The 12,678-nt window shown below is 53.0% G+C and overlaps 1 protein-coding gene across 1 annotated transcript in view; it reads right to left on the bottom strand.

Annotated features, from left to right (window-relative positions):
• Positions 1 to 12,678, bottom strand: part of LOC136561423 (hydrocephalus-inducing protein homolog) — a 62,953-nt gene that overhangs the window by 25,588 nt on the left and 24,687 nt on the right. The window contains 15 exon segments of the mRNA XM_066557719.1: positions 76 to 330; positions 588 to 827; positions 1,875 to 1,979; positions 2,345 to 2,536; positions 2,624 to 2,745; positions 3,171 to 3,293; positions 3,398 to 3,534; positions 4,488 to 4,621; positions 5,349 to 5,539; positions 6,006 to 6,183; positions 7,073 to 7,201; positions 8,066 to 8,275; positions 8,974 to 9,175; positions 11,250 to 11,595; positions 12,063 to 12,195. Of these exon segments, the coding sequence (XP_066413816.1) occupies positions 76 to 330; positions 588 to 827; positions 1,875 to 1,979; positions 2,345 to 2,536; positions 2,624 to 2,745; positions 3,171 to 3,293; positions 3,398 to 3,534; positions 4,488 to 4,621; positions 5,349 to 5,539; positions 6,006 to 6,183; positions 7,073 to 7,201; positions 8,066 to 8,275; positions 8,974 to 9,175; positions 11,250 to 11,595; positions 12,063 to 12,195 (2,697 nt within the window).

The raw sequence follows: 12,678 nt of genomic DNA, 5'->3' as shown, positions 1-12,678 counted from the left end.
AACAGGCAGCTGCTAAAAGAATGGGCTTTCCCTGGAGAGCAAGGTGACAGAGAGTTCAGGGTGTATGGGCTGGACCACAGGCAAAACAGACACCACCAAACCCTCACTGTTTTTCTGACCTGCTGCTGCCTTGCCCATGGCCTTGGCCTTGGCCTCAGACTCAGCCCTGGCCTTGGCTTCTGCCATGGGCTTGAGCTCTGCCTGTTGAGCCTTTGGCCTCATCTGTGCTTCGTGGTCCTGCAGCACCTCTGGAGGCAGTGTCTCACCCATGGCACGTGGAGGCATAAAAAAGCTCTTTTGGTACTCAGACCCCACTGCCATCCGCAGGATCTGTGTGTGGAGGGAAGAGAAGCCATATGCAAGATTCCTTTTCTTGCCTTTCATCACACAGACTCAATCAACCCATTTTCTGTCTCCTCCCTTCCTCCCAATAACACAAACTATTTAGTTTAGGTCCTCCCACAGCATGTCAGCAGAGCTGGCTTTGCCCTGGGGATTGCCTCCATCTCCCTGGCACAAGCCTGGGAATGCTGGAGTGCTGTGAAGCTTGGGCAGCGTGTCCATGGGGACCAGACCTGCCTTCTCACCTTCTCCTCCTCAAGGTACTGCTCATCAAAATCCAGTGAATAAAACTCAATGGGGAAGTTGCATGGGTTCTTCACCACCACTGTGGCCTCCACCCCATTGCTGTCCACCAGCATCCATCCCATCTTTAGTGCTGGGGGTCTGAACTCCAACCGTGGCTCCAGACCTTGTCCTGAGAGGTGCAGCTTTAAGCGACTGCTGCTCCCACGAATTATAAACTCCAGCTCATTCTCGTAAGACCTCTGAAAAGAGGAAAGTGCAGAAAACTCATCCATGAAGTCCCAGGTGACAGGACCCCAAATACAACAATGCTTGCCCCAAGGTCAGGGTGTTATCAGTCCCTCCAAGGTGAATGGAAACCAGATATTTACTTATGCTAGGGACTAGAGCATCTGTAGTAGTCTGGGTCTAAATAACTGGGATGAATGCTGGTGTGCACTGTAACTGGGTATTTGGGAATCAGATGGATGTATGTACAATGGACTGTCAGACATTTTCACCAAGTCATGCAGGAGTGCAGTGCTCATGGGAAGGGCCCTCAGGGTTACAGTGTCCAGACACAGTCCTGGCACTGCTGCATCAGGCAAACACCAGCTCCAGGAGAGAGGCAAATGAGCTCTCACTGGCAAGAAACAAGGGTCATCTTCTCTGCTTAGTGTCTGGCTCTGGTCCAAGCCAGACACAAGATGGTTACATTTCTTGAGCAATTAAAAGATCCCTGGGACCGTGTGTGGCACAGAAGCACTTGTGGCTATGCTGGTACACACTGCCAGTTTCCGAGACCCAGCAGCCACAGGCAAACCACTTTTGGGAATGCTTTGTCCTTTAAGCTGAATCCCCAGCTGCACAGGAATGTGCAGGCAGGCCAGAGCCCCAGGGACTGCTGGCAGCACCCCACTACAGGAAGGTGGGTGGTGGCTGTTTGGTCTGTCAGTCCTGCAGCAGGATGAGCCATTCCAGGATTATCCTCTGTGAGTGGGCAGCTGCTCTGCACTGAGTGTCACAGCTGCAAATACAGCCAGGCAAGGGGGAGGCTGAGGGGAGTTGGGCACATCCCCCCCATGTGCCAAGAGGCAGCCTCAGAGCCCTGGTGCTCTCTGTGCAAGCTCCCTGTGGGCATTTCAAAGCACATCTCACACGAGTGCTCTGTGGGGTGAACTGAGCCACGCAGAGTATGGGGCTTGCAGAAAGCTCCCTGTGAAGGCAGAGCTCCTACCACACTCTCTGCACCAGGCCCTCATTTCCAGACAGCCCTGACAGCCTCCTGGGCTGACACCCGCCAATCTCACCTCCTCCTCGGGTGTAAACTGGATTTGCAGATCCTGCCACTTCCCTGGATCAAGGGTTCCTTGGGAGGGCGTCACGTCAAAGGGACAGGGCTCCTGTTGATTCTTCTGGGCACAGAAACCAATCATGTGAGTTCTCCTTGTGTTCTGAGACACTGACACGGAGCTGAGAGCACCCACAGCCAAACCAAGTGTGGCCCCAAAGCCCAGAGCTGGAGGGAAGCCCTGGAGACAGGGCAGGCAGATAGGGAACTACTGTCCTCAGAGGAGGAAGAGGAATGGGTGAAGATGGCAGCAAAGCAAAGCATCAGCTAATGGAACAGGTTGAGGCAAACCAGCCTTGATCTAGACCCTCAGAACTTTCCTCAAACACACTGTAGACCCAAGTGCTCAGGCAGCCACAGGAGCAGAAAGAGCAAGAGTCACAAAGAAAACCCAACCAAGTTCCGTGTTCAATGTCGCCTGTGCTTTACCTTCAGAGCAGGCTTGTTGGAAGCAAGGAACCATTTGCAGGATTCTGGGAACCGGTTGAAGAGTCGGATGGTCTCAACCTGGCACTGCCCAACAAGGATGTCAGAGAACTGCAGTCTGTTCTTGGTGAGGGTGAGTGACATTTCAAACACAGTGGCACGGATGCGGATGCTGTACATAGGGCCTTTTGTCACCTGGAGAAGGACAGAGGATTCAGCAGAGGGTGTGGGTGACATCTGCTGCTGTGCCCAGCCTGCTGCCTGCCCCAAGAGCTGTGGTACCTCTATGGGCAGCAGCACTTCCACGTCACCATATGGCTTGTGGGCACTTTCAAAGCGCACGTCAAAGTCCACGCTGTTGTTGGGGGGCAGACAAATCATCTGGTCCAGGCCCACACTGAAACCTTGAACAGATGAACACAAAGCAGCTGAGATAGACACAAAACACAAAATGTGTACAAGCACGTTAAGGCCTTACAGGTGTCCTGGCTGAGAGGTCTGGCAAAAGCCCCACGCTGTGCTGTGACCTGGACAAAACTTAAGAGTGCACCTGAACACCCTTCAGACACAGTGAGCCACTGTGTGATGGAAGGGCAGCCTTGCCTCAAGGCCTCTTTGCCTCAAGGCCTCTTTTGGAAACCTCTTTTGATCCACCAGAGGATCTCACAGGCTGCTTCCTCAATAAAGACTGAATACAAGTGCTGTGGCAGTGTGAACTCCAAACAAAGCACTTCCAAAACACAGCAGACCCCACTGGTTGGCAAAACCAGCCCACAGAGTGCCCAAAGAAACTTGCTGCTCGTGGGAGCCAAGGGGGGAAGATGCTGACAGGTGACCAGGGTGATGAGTCCATTGGCCCCTGCACTGAAGCGCTGGGGCAGTCGCAGGCAGGCCAGGTCCCTGGGCATGGCTGGCCAGGAGAGCTCTGCCTCTAAAGCTCCCAGCAAGGGCACTGAGAAGAAAAAGCTCAGAAACCTCCCCAGGTTCAGGGGCTTAAGCTAATCTGTCTGAGACACCTCCTTCAAGGCCACAGGAAGTGTCTCCAGCACTGCTTACCTGTGTCCTGCAGGACAGATACATCGACCTTGAAGGACACATGGATCTGCCCAGGGTTGGTGATCTTCAGAGAGTGTGTCTCAGTGTAACCCCTAAGGACAGGGCCCATGTCCAGGACATACTCGAGCAGCTCAGCTCTGCAAGGAATAAGGACAGTCCTTAAACCACAGCCTGGCTACACATCCGAGTGGATGGAGGATACAAATAAAGTGGCTATTTCTTTATTCACTGCTGTAAAAACTCAGCTCAAGCCCATGAAACCCATAGCCTGACCATCTGGCAATGACTTTGGGAAGTCAGGAGGAGTGCAGGCCCTAGGTTTGATCAGCTACTAATGGTACCTGAAAATAAAATTAGTTTAAAATGGACACTGGCCACAGCTCGTCTGCCATGAAAAGCCAGTCTAGGTGAGTCCACTGGGCCTCCACTGCTCTCAGTGGAACTGCCTAGCCTGGTGTACAGCCTGAGCCTGAAATTGCTTTGGGGTCTAGGAATAAGGTTTGCCTGCACAGGAAATCTTCATTGCTCTACAACCAGACCACATGAGCTGCTCTGCAGAGCATCTTCTTCCTGAATTGAAGCCTCCCGTGCTTGTGCTGCATCATGATGGTGCAAAGGGACAGGCCATGTCACCTGCCCTGCCACCCCACCAGGATTCAAACCATCTGATGTTGGGTTTTAAAGGGTTTGCTGACATGTGCAGCTCCCTTCTCCTTTTGTTCAGTGTCACAGCTGCACAGCTGTTAGTTGGAAGCAAGACTTCAGCTGGGAGTTGTCTCCTTCAGAGCTAGGCAGCAGGGACAGAATCTATGCTGTCTGGAAGGGCCTGAAGGTCTGCACTGGGTCCCCCAGCTCTAGGGACAGAACCCCACAGCTGTGGGGAGCTGAGCAATCCAAAGCTCAGCGTGGTGCTGGGGAAGGGAGGACACTCCACTGCTCACAGGCAGCGTGTCACAGCCACCAGGACCAGACCCTTTCTGAAGTCCAGGCTGTTCCCAGCTCTGCAGAAACAGGGAGCTCTCAGGAGAAGGGGACATGGCTGGGTGTTCCCACGGGGCACCTGGAGATGGGCATGGGAGCCCCTACTCACTTGGCAAGACTCTGGCACAGCTCCTTGTCAGGGAACCTGCTCTTCAGGGGATGGGATGTGAGCTTTTGCTGCAGCTCCAGAGCAGCCTTCTCCATCAGCATCCCCATCATCTTTATCTGCAGCTGAGAGTCTGACTGAAGAAAGGGAAGACAGTGGCTGGTTAGCAAAGGTCCTTCCCAAAGCCCAGCTTGCACCTGAGAAAGGATCCCACCCCACTCTTGCTGGGAGGGGGTGTGGGGTCCTCCTGTCTGGCTGCTCAGTGCCTGTGACACCTCCTGCTCTCTTAGCCAGGACCTCATCTCCAGGGAAGTAACTCCAGCATCTTTGCCTGCCCAGACACTGTCAGCAAAGCTGATCTGGCCAGGCAGACAGACAAGCCAGGAACCTTCCAGAGCTCCAGATACTTGTCTGCCCCCAGCCTGTACCAAGGCAGCTTGGACAGCAGCTGTCTTGAAAGGGAACTGGGACCAAGCTGGTGCCTCTTGGAGATGAGCACCTCCAGCACAGCCCCAGGGCACAATCAGGCAGCTGCTGGTAAGGGCTGTAAATCTGGCAGGGCTTGGGTTGGGAACAATGAACTCCCCAGCAATGACCTGCATCTCCCTCAAAGCACCATCAACTCCATCCCTGGAGCATGGCCTTCAGGATCTCTCCCTGGGGTAGCCAGGAAGCTGCTGCAGCCCCAGAAGAGACATGACCAGCGGGGCAGCCCTAGGGGCAATGCTGAGGTGACACAAGGTTGTCAGTGGGCAGGGAGGTCCCAAGGGTCATCAGGGCACCAGGAAGCTGCTGTGGGCTGCAAGGGGCTCAGGTGACATGGAGAGGGTGGCCTGTGCCAAACGGGGCTGCAGCTGTTCTTACTACAGTGCCAGAGGCAAGCACGCTGGGCTGCAGGTCCTGAGTCTTTGGGTTCTGAGTCTTCAAGGTCTGAGACTTCAAGGTCTCAATCTTTGGGCTCTGAGGCTTCTTCAGAACAACTGATTTATAGCTGGGATCGTATATTTGCCGGCGTTTTATGAGCCGTTTCAGTGTCTTCTCATATTTTTCATTTCCTGAAGAAAGAAAACATCCACAAAGAGAAGTGTGAGCAAAGTGCCAGTCCCATTGAAGCTGGGAAGTCCCTGCCTCCCAACATTGGTTTCTACCAGAAAGAAATCCCTCAAGCCATCTATGGAAAGTGGATGCTGCTGTTCCTCTCTGAATCTCATCCCCTGCAATGTCACACAGATCCAACCCTGCCAGAAGCCCTGCCAGCCTCTCTTACAGCTTTCCCAAGCCTTTCACTCTAGCCATTGTCCTTCAGGGATGAGGATGGCAGGCTCTGCAGGTTGGCTCCTGGGACAAAGTCCACATGGCATCCTCTGCTCAAGACTCATGAAGCAACCAGGGGGCTTGACTTGGTCTGGGAGTCCTGCAACCCTCCAGGCTCGGTGGAGGTTGGCATGAGCTGCCCTCAGGGCCTATGGTAGGGAACAAAACCAGAAGGGCCTTTCCTGAGGGCAGACAGGCAGTGCCCACCTCTGATGCTCCAGGGCAGGTCCAGACTGATCATGGGAAAGGATGCTTCTCCTTTCAGGCAGATATTTTCTGGTTGCAGGTCACCCACTTTAAGCTGGTAAGTCCTGCTGAAGGCTCCTGGTAATCCTGGCATGTAAGAGAATTTCAGCACTTGCGTCTCACCGGCTGCAAGGGAACCCTGCAGGGATGGGAGAAGAGGGAGGGAATGCATCAGAGTGTTTGATGGGGGATGGCTCAGGGGACAGACAGGCTGAGGAGACAGGTTCTCATCTAGAAGAAACCATCAGACCACATCACCTTCATGATAAATATATTACAGTATTGGCTTTCACAATTGTTAGAGTAGATACTATGTGTTTTATAATGATGACTTTTGTAAAAGAAGTTTTGCTGAAGTTTAGGGTTCTTTTAATGAGAATGTTATGTTTGATACCACCGTTGGTGAAGAGTTGTTGCAATATTAACATTTAACCAATGAAGGAATGGAAACCTGTTGAATGTGTTGAAAAGTTACAAATGACCAGGACTGGGACAACTGCACTTGCTCCATCTGCTGAGCAGGACCCGACACAGCGCCTCAGGGCTCTCAGGGTGACGCTCTGCCCCTGTCCTGTGTTACTCTCTCTGTTTCTCATTTTCTCTCTTTTCTGTCCCCCCTCTGGTCGGGACCATGCCATTTCTTTATCAACAAACAGTTTTCAGATACACTACTTGCTGGGTTTGTGCCTTATTTTCCTCTGAGAAATCTATCAAAAAGAATTCTCCTCTGCTCCCCTTACAGCAGGACAGGACAGTGACCCACGCTCCTGTGCCTCCCGCCGGTGTCTGCCTCTGACAGCAGAGCCACCCACCAGCCAAGGCCATGGGGGAGTCTGTCAGGAGAGCACTTGTTTGACCTTCTCTGGCCCCAGCAGAAATTGCTTACAGCCCTGTCTCTCTCATGGCTGGGTTTGGGGTTTTCCCCTCTGACTTTTTTCCCCCTTCCCCACCTCCCCCCCTTTTTTTCTCTTTAACACTCTCCTGGGCCACCTGACACAGGGCTGGGCTCAGTCACTTGTGCTGCTTACAGTGGTGGGGTTGACCAGAAACACACCAGGCAGATGCTTGTCTGCAGGGCTAGGCTTTAGCACCCAGTTGAATTCAATCTTGCCACCGTTCACCAGGGTGACATCGCTGTGATGAACTTCATTAAACATCTGGAGAGAAGGCACAGGAGAGGGAAGTTACAGACCAGGCCTGCTGCTGGGAATCTCCTTCCTCCCTCCTGGGCTTGAAAGCAGACACATCATGGGAGCAGGGACCAGGGAGGAGATAGGGGCACTTGGGAACCTGGGGAACCCCCAGGCCCAGGGCACCTGCACAGCACCAGGGAGCTCTGGCAGCACACAGAGCTGTGGTAACAACCATGTGAGGGCCAGCAATAAATGAACCAGGGCACACAGGCCCTCTGCCCTCTGAGGGGTCACCAACAGCCAGGAGAAACAGAGACAGCACTGAGGCGTTCCAGGAGAAAAGGCACCTGCATGCAAGTATTGGCAAGCAACATAGATGCAACAAGGGAGTCACCCGGGGCAACACAGACAGGGCCAGCAGCTGGAAATATCTGTGGGCTTTTGACTGGAAAAGAGTGAAGTGGGGATTATTCTGGGACAGTCTCTCCAACTGTAGTGCCTGGAAGCCCAACTTCTTCCCTTGATTATTGTGTGGATTAAGCAAGAGCTTTAGACAAGAGCATCTCCTTGGAGGTCAGGCTTTAGGTGTGGATCAGCAGAGAGATGTCTCAGGGACACACCCCTCAGAGCACCCCCACTGGGACCCTGCCTGCCCCAGAGGCAGTATTAGGTACCCTGAAAAAGAGGCATTCCCAGCATTGTGGAGAGGGTTGGAGATGGCCATTTTAGAGCAGCTTGGATGCCAGATGTGTCCCTCAAAGGTTGGGCTTCCAAGCCCCAGAGCCAACAAAGGGGCTGGGAAGGGAAGGGAGCCCTGGAGCGAGGTGGGCAGGAACCTGCTGGCCGTGGTGCCAAGGCAAGGAGCTGTGCCAGGGATGTGTGTGGTACCTGTAAGCCACAGTTGATCTCCTGGGGCCTCACGAGGTAGCTGAAATGTGAGATCTCCCCGGTCACCAGCACCTCGTAGGTGGGGCCTCCCTCCACGTGGCACAGCGCCGTGACATCGGAGATGGTGTTGAGGTGGCCAGAGAAGGTGAAGGAGACCTGCTGGCTCTCACCTGGCTGCAGCACACCTGACATTGGCAGGATACTGAAAGCCTGGATGGAAGACAGGAGAGATTGAGCTGTTGAGCACGGCAATGGATGCAGAAGAGCATCTTGGAGCAAAGTGCAGCTGTACCTGGAGGGGCCTATTCCCCAAACACTGCCAGAATCACCCTCACCTCATCCTGCATCCATGCCACTGACCAGTGCAGGGACCATGGGGAAAATCTTCTCCCACACTCACAGATCCATGCATTAATTAGTACATTACGTGAAAGTGAACTGGGATGTCTCCTGGCAGTAGAAATTCTCTCTGATGCACAACTTGCCTTTAAAAAGCATTTCTTACTGCTTTTAGAAAAGGAGGAGGCTCAGAGTGAGAGCTCTCGGAGCTGAGCACAGGACTCCAGCCCAGCTCATCTGACTCCTGAGGCTCTTCCCCTCTCTCTGATTTAAATGCTGCTTTCTCAAGGTGCTACAGCAAAAGCTCCTGCAAAAGTTTCCTATGGACCACCTGAGGAGTTCCAGGGGGAGCAGTGCCCTCCATAGGTGCTGCAAAGTGTCCTTGGGCAGCCCTACAACATGTCCTGCATGGCCTCTCCAACTACCAGTTGCTTCAGCAGCACTTTGTGATGGGCCTGCAGGGATGGGAGGCCCCTCTGTGGCCAATGCTGAGGGCCACCAGTGGCACTGGGAGCTCCAGCCCTGCTTGCCACACTGACAATGTGCAAGTGAGACAGATTCCCTCTTACCTCCTCCGCTTCGAGGGAAGTCTGCGGTTCGTCCACGGAGATGCTGAATCCCTCAAACCCTACTTGGAGGCGAGGGTATTCAGGAAGTTGATCTGATTGCACCTGAAAAAGAAGCCATTTTCTATGCTGGGAGGAAGAGACAGCCACTTTGCAAAGTCTCTGTTTGTAAGACAGCTCCAGGGCCAGCAGTGCAATAGCAGCTCTGGGTGAAAGCAGAGCCCTGCAAACTTGGAGTCTGGCTGCCTTGGGAAGAGGCTCCATGGAGATCAGGACTCATCCCAGCTTGCTCTGGGAAGGAAGCTGGAGGCCTTACCATGATGATGCAGATAAAAGCCTCATCTTTCATTGTGAAGGCAAAAAATCCCACACTCAACACAGGTCTGTAGGATCTGAGTGAGCTTCTCCAAGGAAAACTCTCCTATTTCTCCCTCCCACACAGCCCATGTCCAGCCACTGGCCCTGCTGCCCAGCCCACTGTCAGGGCACCGGACAGCAGGGCAGCAAAAAGGGAGGTCAGCACGAGCATGACTTGGTGGTGGCAGGCTGGGGAGGAAACACAAGCAGTAGATGTACAAGAAAATCTACCTTGTTTCTTAAAGATTGGGTAAAATCCTGCATTGTTCTCAGCATTCTGGCTGTGTCCTCATATCTCATCTTGAAGTGTCTCCATCGAGTTACTGGGTGAACCAAATAGGTTGCCTTCCCCTTTGGTGGTTGGGGTGTGAATTTAGGTGGGTAAAGCTCATGTCTGGAAAATAGGATAACTATGAACAGGGATCTGCAGGGGAGGGAGGGACCGCTGCACGAGCAGCTCCTGGTCAGGATGCAACCCCTGGGTGGGTGCTGGCACGTTGAACTGAGAAATGGTTTGATCCAGCCCTTCCCAATCCAGGCTGGAGCAGGTCTGTTCTAACGGCAGCCCAGGGATAACACTGAGGTGCTGCAGCAGCTGCAACTGCTTGCATTGAGCAACTACAGAGGACAGGGATTAACACTTTGTGGGGATGCAAAAAGCACAGTGGGAGAGAAAAAGACAGAGAAGGCAAGCAAAAGGTGAGATCTGAGGCACTGAGGGGCAGAGCCAGCCACTGATGAGCCAGCACAGCCGCCCCAGTGCTCAATGCCAGAAACTCTGCAGCTCCACCAGGTATTTATCAGGAATGTTTCCCTGACACTGGTGGGGGGTTGGTTGACATTTTCCAACCCTCCCAGGTGACTCAGGTCACATTCCCCATTTTAAATTAAAGCAGGTGCTCAGGGTAACTCTGCTTGTGTTTCTAATGCCATGTGAGGGACACAGTCAAACTGTGCCTGCCTGTCACCCTGCTGAGTTGCAAGTGCTCCCCACAGTCAAACACCACCTGGATGCTCCGTTCCCAGACAGGCATTCAGGGCCTGTAATGACCTGCTCCCCAAAGAATCACTGTCTTCAGCTTTGTAGCTTGTTATCTAAGGCTGGGTTTCATTTCTGGCTCTCTCATCATAACCCCCAAGAGATCCCTAATCATTTACTCCACTGTCTTTAGTTTTTATGAATGGTTTGAGGCAACTTCCCAGGACCATGGTGCCCAGACAATGACATTTTTCACTCTAAAGTAGAAACTCTCTGGGAGACAGGGATAGGAGATGATGTGATGAACAAGCCCTGCTGACAAGCAATTCAGAACTCATAAGGGACATGTTGCAGGGTGGAAAAGTCAAAATGAGTAATAAGTGACACCAAAAAATGGAAGTGAAGACTCCAAGGTGTCCACTGAAAGCTGACCCCTGGGAAAGAAATCGTCCTGGCACTAAAGGAGTTGTCTCAGCAAAGAAGGAAAGGGAAGGTAACAAGATGTTCAGCATCAGCCCTGGTGCTAAGTGGCTCTTTCTCTGCTTTTGGGACTTTCTGGGCATCCTCCAGCACAATGCAAGGGAGGAAGGCAAGGAGCAGAGAGCAGCTCCTGCAGAGAGGACCCATCCCAAAGCAGAGGGGCCAGAAGGGCCTTCAGCAGAACTGTGGGAGCTGGGACTAGGAGCCCTTCATCAAGGTGGACATGGCCTCAGGTCACAGAGGTCTGAGAAAGCAGCTTTCACCCCAGCTTTCCTTCCCAGGGGAAACCACTGTGGGGGCTGTGCAGCACCAAAGTGGTGGAAAACCTACTCCCTGAGCATCCAGCCTGAGCACAGCTGCTCAGTGCCATTTGTCAGATGCCAGGCAAACAGCTTTGCTCTTGGCCAAGTACAAACAGGACACAGCAAGAAGAGCTTCAAGGGGAGGGCAAAGGTGCACATACCTAAACCTGGTCACCTTGCTGTCGGAACGGAATGACCAGCGGTACTGGACGGGCAGTGGGCTGCAGTTGGTCATCTCCAGGGAACGCACTTCTTCCGTGTCAGGCCTGATGAAGCCAAACTCCACGGAGCTGGGCTCCATTTGGAGATTTGGGAAGTGAACTTCTCCCTCAAGGCTGATACGCTCCACAAAAGGATGGCCCCTGACCATGTCTATCTTCAGAACCTTCTCTTTTCTCCAGCTCTTAAAATCCAGTTCATAAGCTGGGTCAAACACGATGTAGAGATGACAGGTCTCCCCTACATCCACTCTCACAGGCTGCAAGGAGATGAGCAGTAATTAATCACCTGTGGGATGATGTCCCAAGGTCTGACAGCATGAAACAGTAAATGCTCCAAGTGACCCCAGCACGGGCTTCTCAGTTCATGGTTCATCTCTCTACAGCAGGGGTCTGGCTGCAGGCACCACAGGCCAGTCCAGGATCCCTCAGGCTCCTGTTTCTGTGCTCAGCCCCAGTACAAGGGGGTGGCTGCTGGAGAGCTGGCATGGCTTTCCAGGAGACACCTTCCCTGCATGGCTTGCCCAGACCCAGCTGCCTGCTCCCCTCTCCCTGTGCCTTAAAGCCAGGATGGATCTACTCAATTCAGATAAGATTTTGATTCCTTCAGCAGCTTTGCTGATGCAGCTCAGGCCAGCCCACTGCTGATGCTACAGAATAAACTTCTTGACTCAAGGAGCTCCCAACAGAAAGGCACCACCACATCCCTCCTCTTCAGACCCCACTGGAGGAGGCCAGGGCTGCTCACCTGGCCACCTGGGAGGGGCTGCTGCTCCTTATCACAGACCAGGAATGGCTGCTCCAAGTGCAGCATGAGGTCCAGTGGCAGCAGGCAGGTGTTTTTTAAAGACAAAGGCTGGTACTGCAGTGTCAGGACATCACTGGGTTTCTATGGAAACAGGAGACAAGGAAAAACAGCCTCAACTAGAAACAGACCTCCTTCTGCTTCTGCTGCAGCTCACATTTTTCAGCCTCACGAGTGCATACATTTCTGTTTACCCTTTCTATTTGTTTCTACCCTTCCAGGAGGTTTCTCTTGACAGCAGATGCTTTTCATGTTTAGAAACCACAGCATCCTCTGGAGGACAGGGAAAACTCCCAAGTACAGATGAGGGAATAGGCCCCTGAGAGGAGGTGGCTGCTTGACCAAGATCTAAAGCAGAAAGTGAATCCAGGCCATTTGTCTCCAGTTTTGTCTCTCTATTGGGCAGAACAGCACTAGAGGATCTTCACTCACATACAGTCATTTCTCACAACCTTCCTGGCTCTAGCAGCCTCAAAAAGCACTTTGTCTGCACCACGTGTCCTGCAGCCCCTGCTACAGGGACAAGGTGTCTGTGGTCTCAAAGCTCTGATCAGCCTGGGCTCTTCC

The sequence above is a fragment of the Molothrus aeneus genome, chromosome 11 (genome assembly GCF_037042795.1).
Source record: "Molothrus aeneus isolate 106 chromosome 11, BPBGC_Maene_1.0, whole genome shotgun sequence".
Taxonomy (NCBI): Eukaryota; Metazoa; Chordata; class Aves; order Passeriformes; family Icteridae; genus Molothrus; species Molothrus aeneus.
Note: the sequence above shows the minus strand (reverse complement) of the source record. Positions and strands in the feature narration are given on the sequence as shown.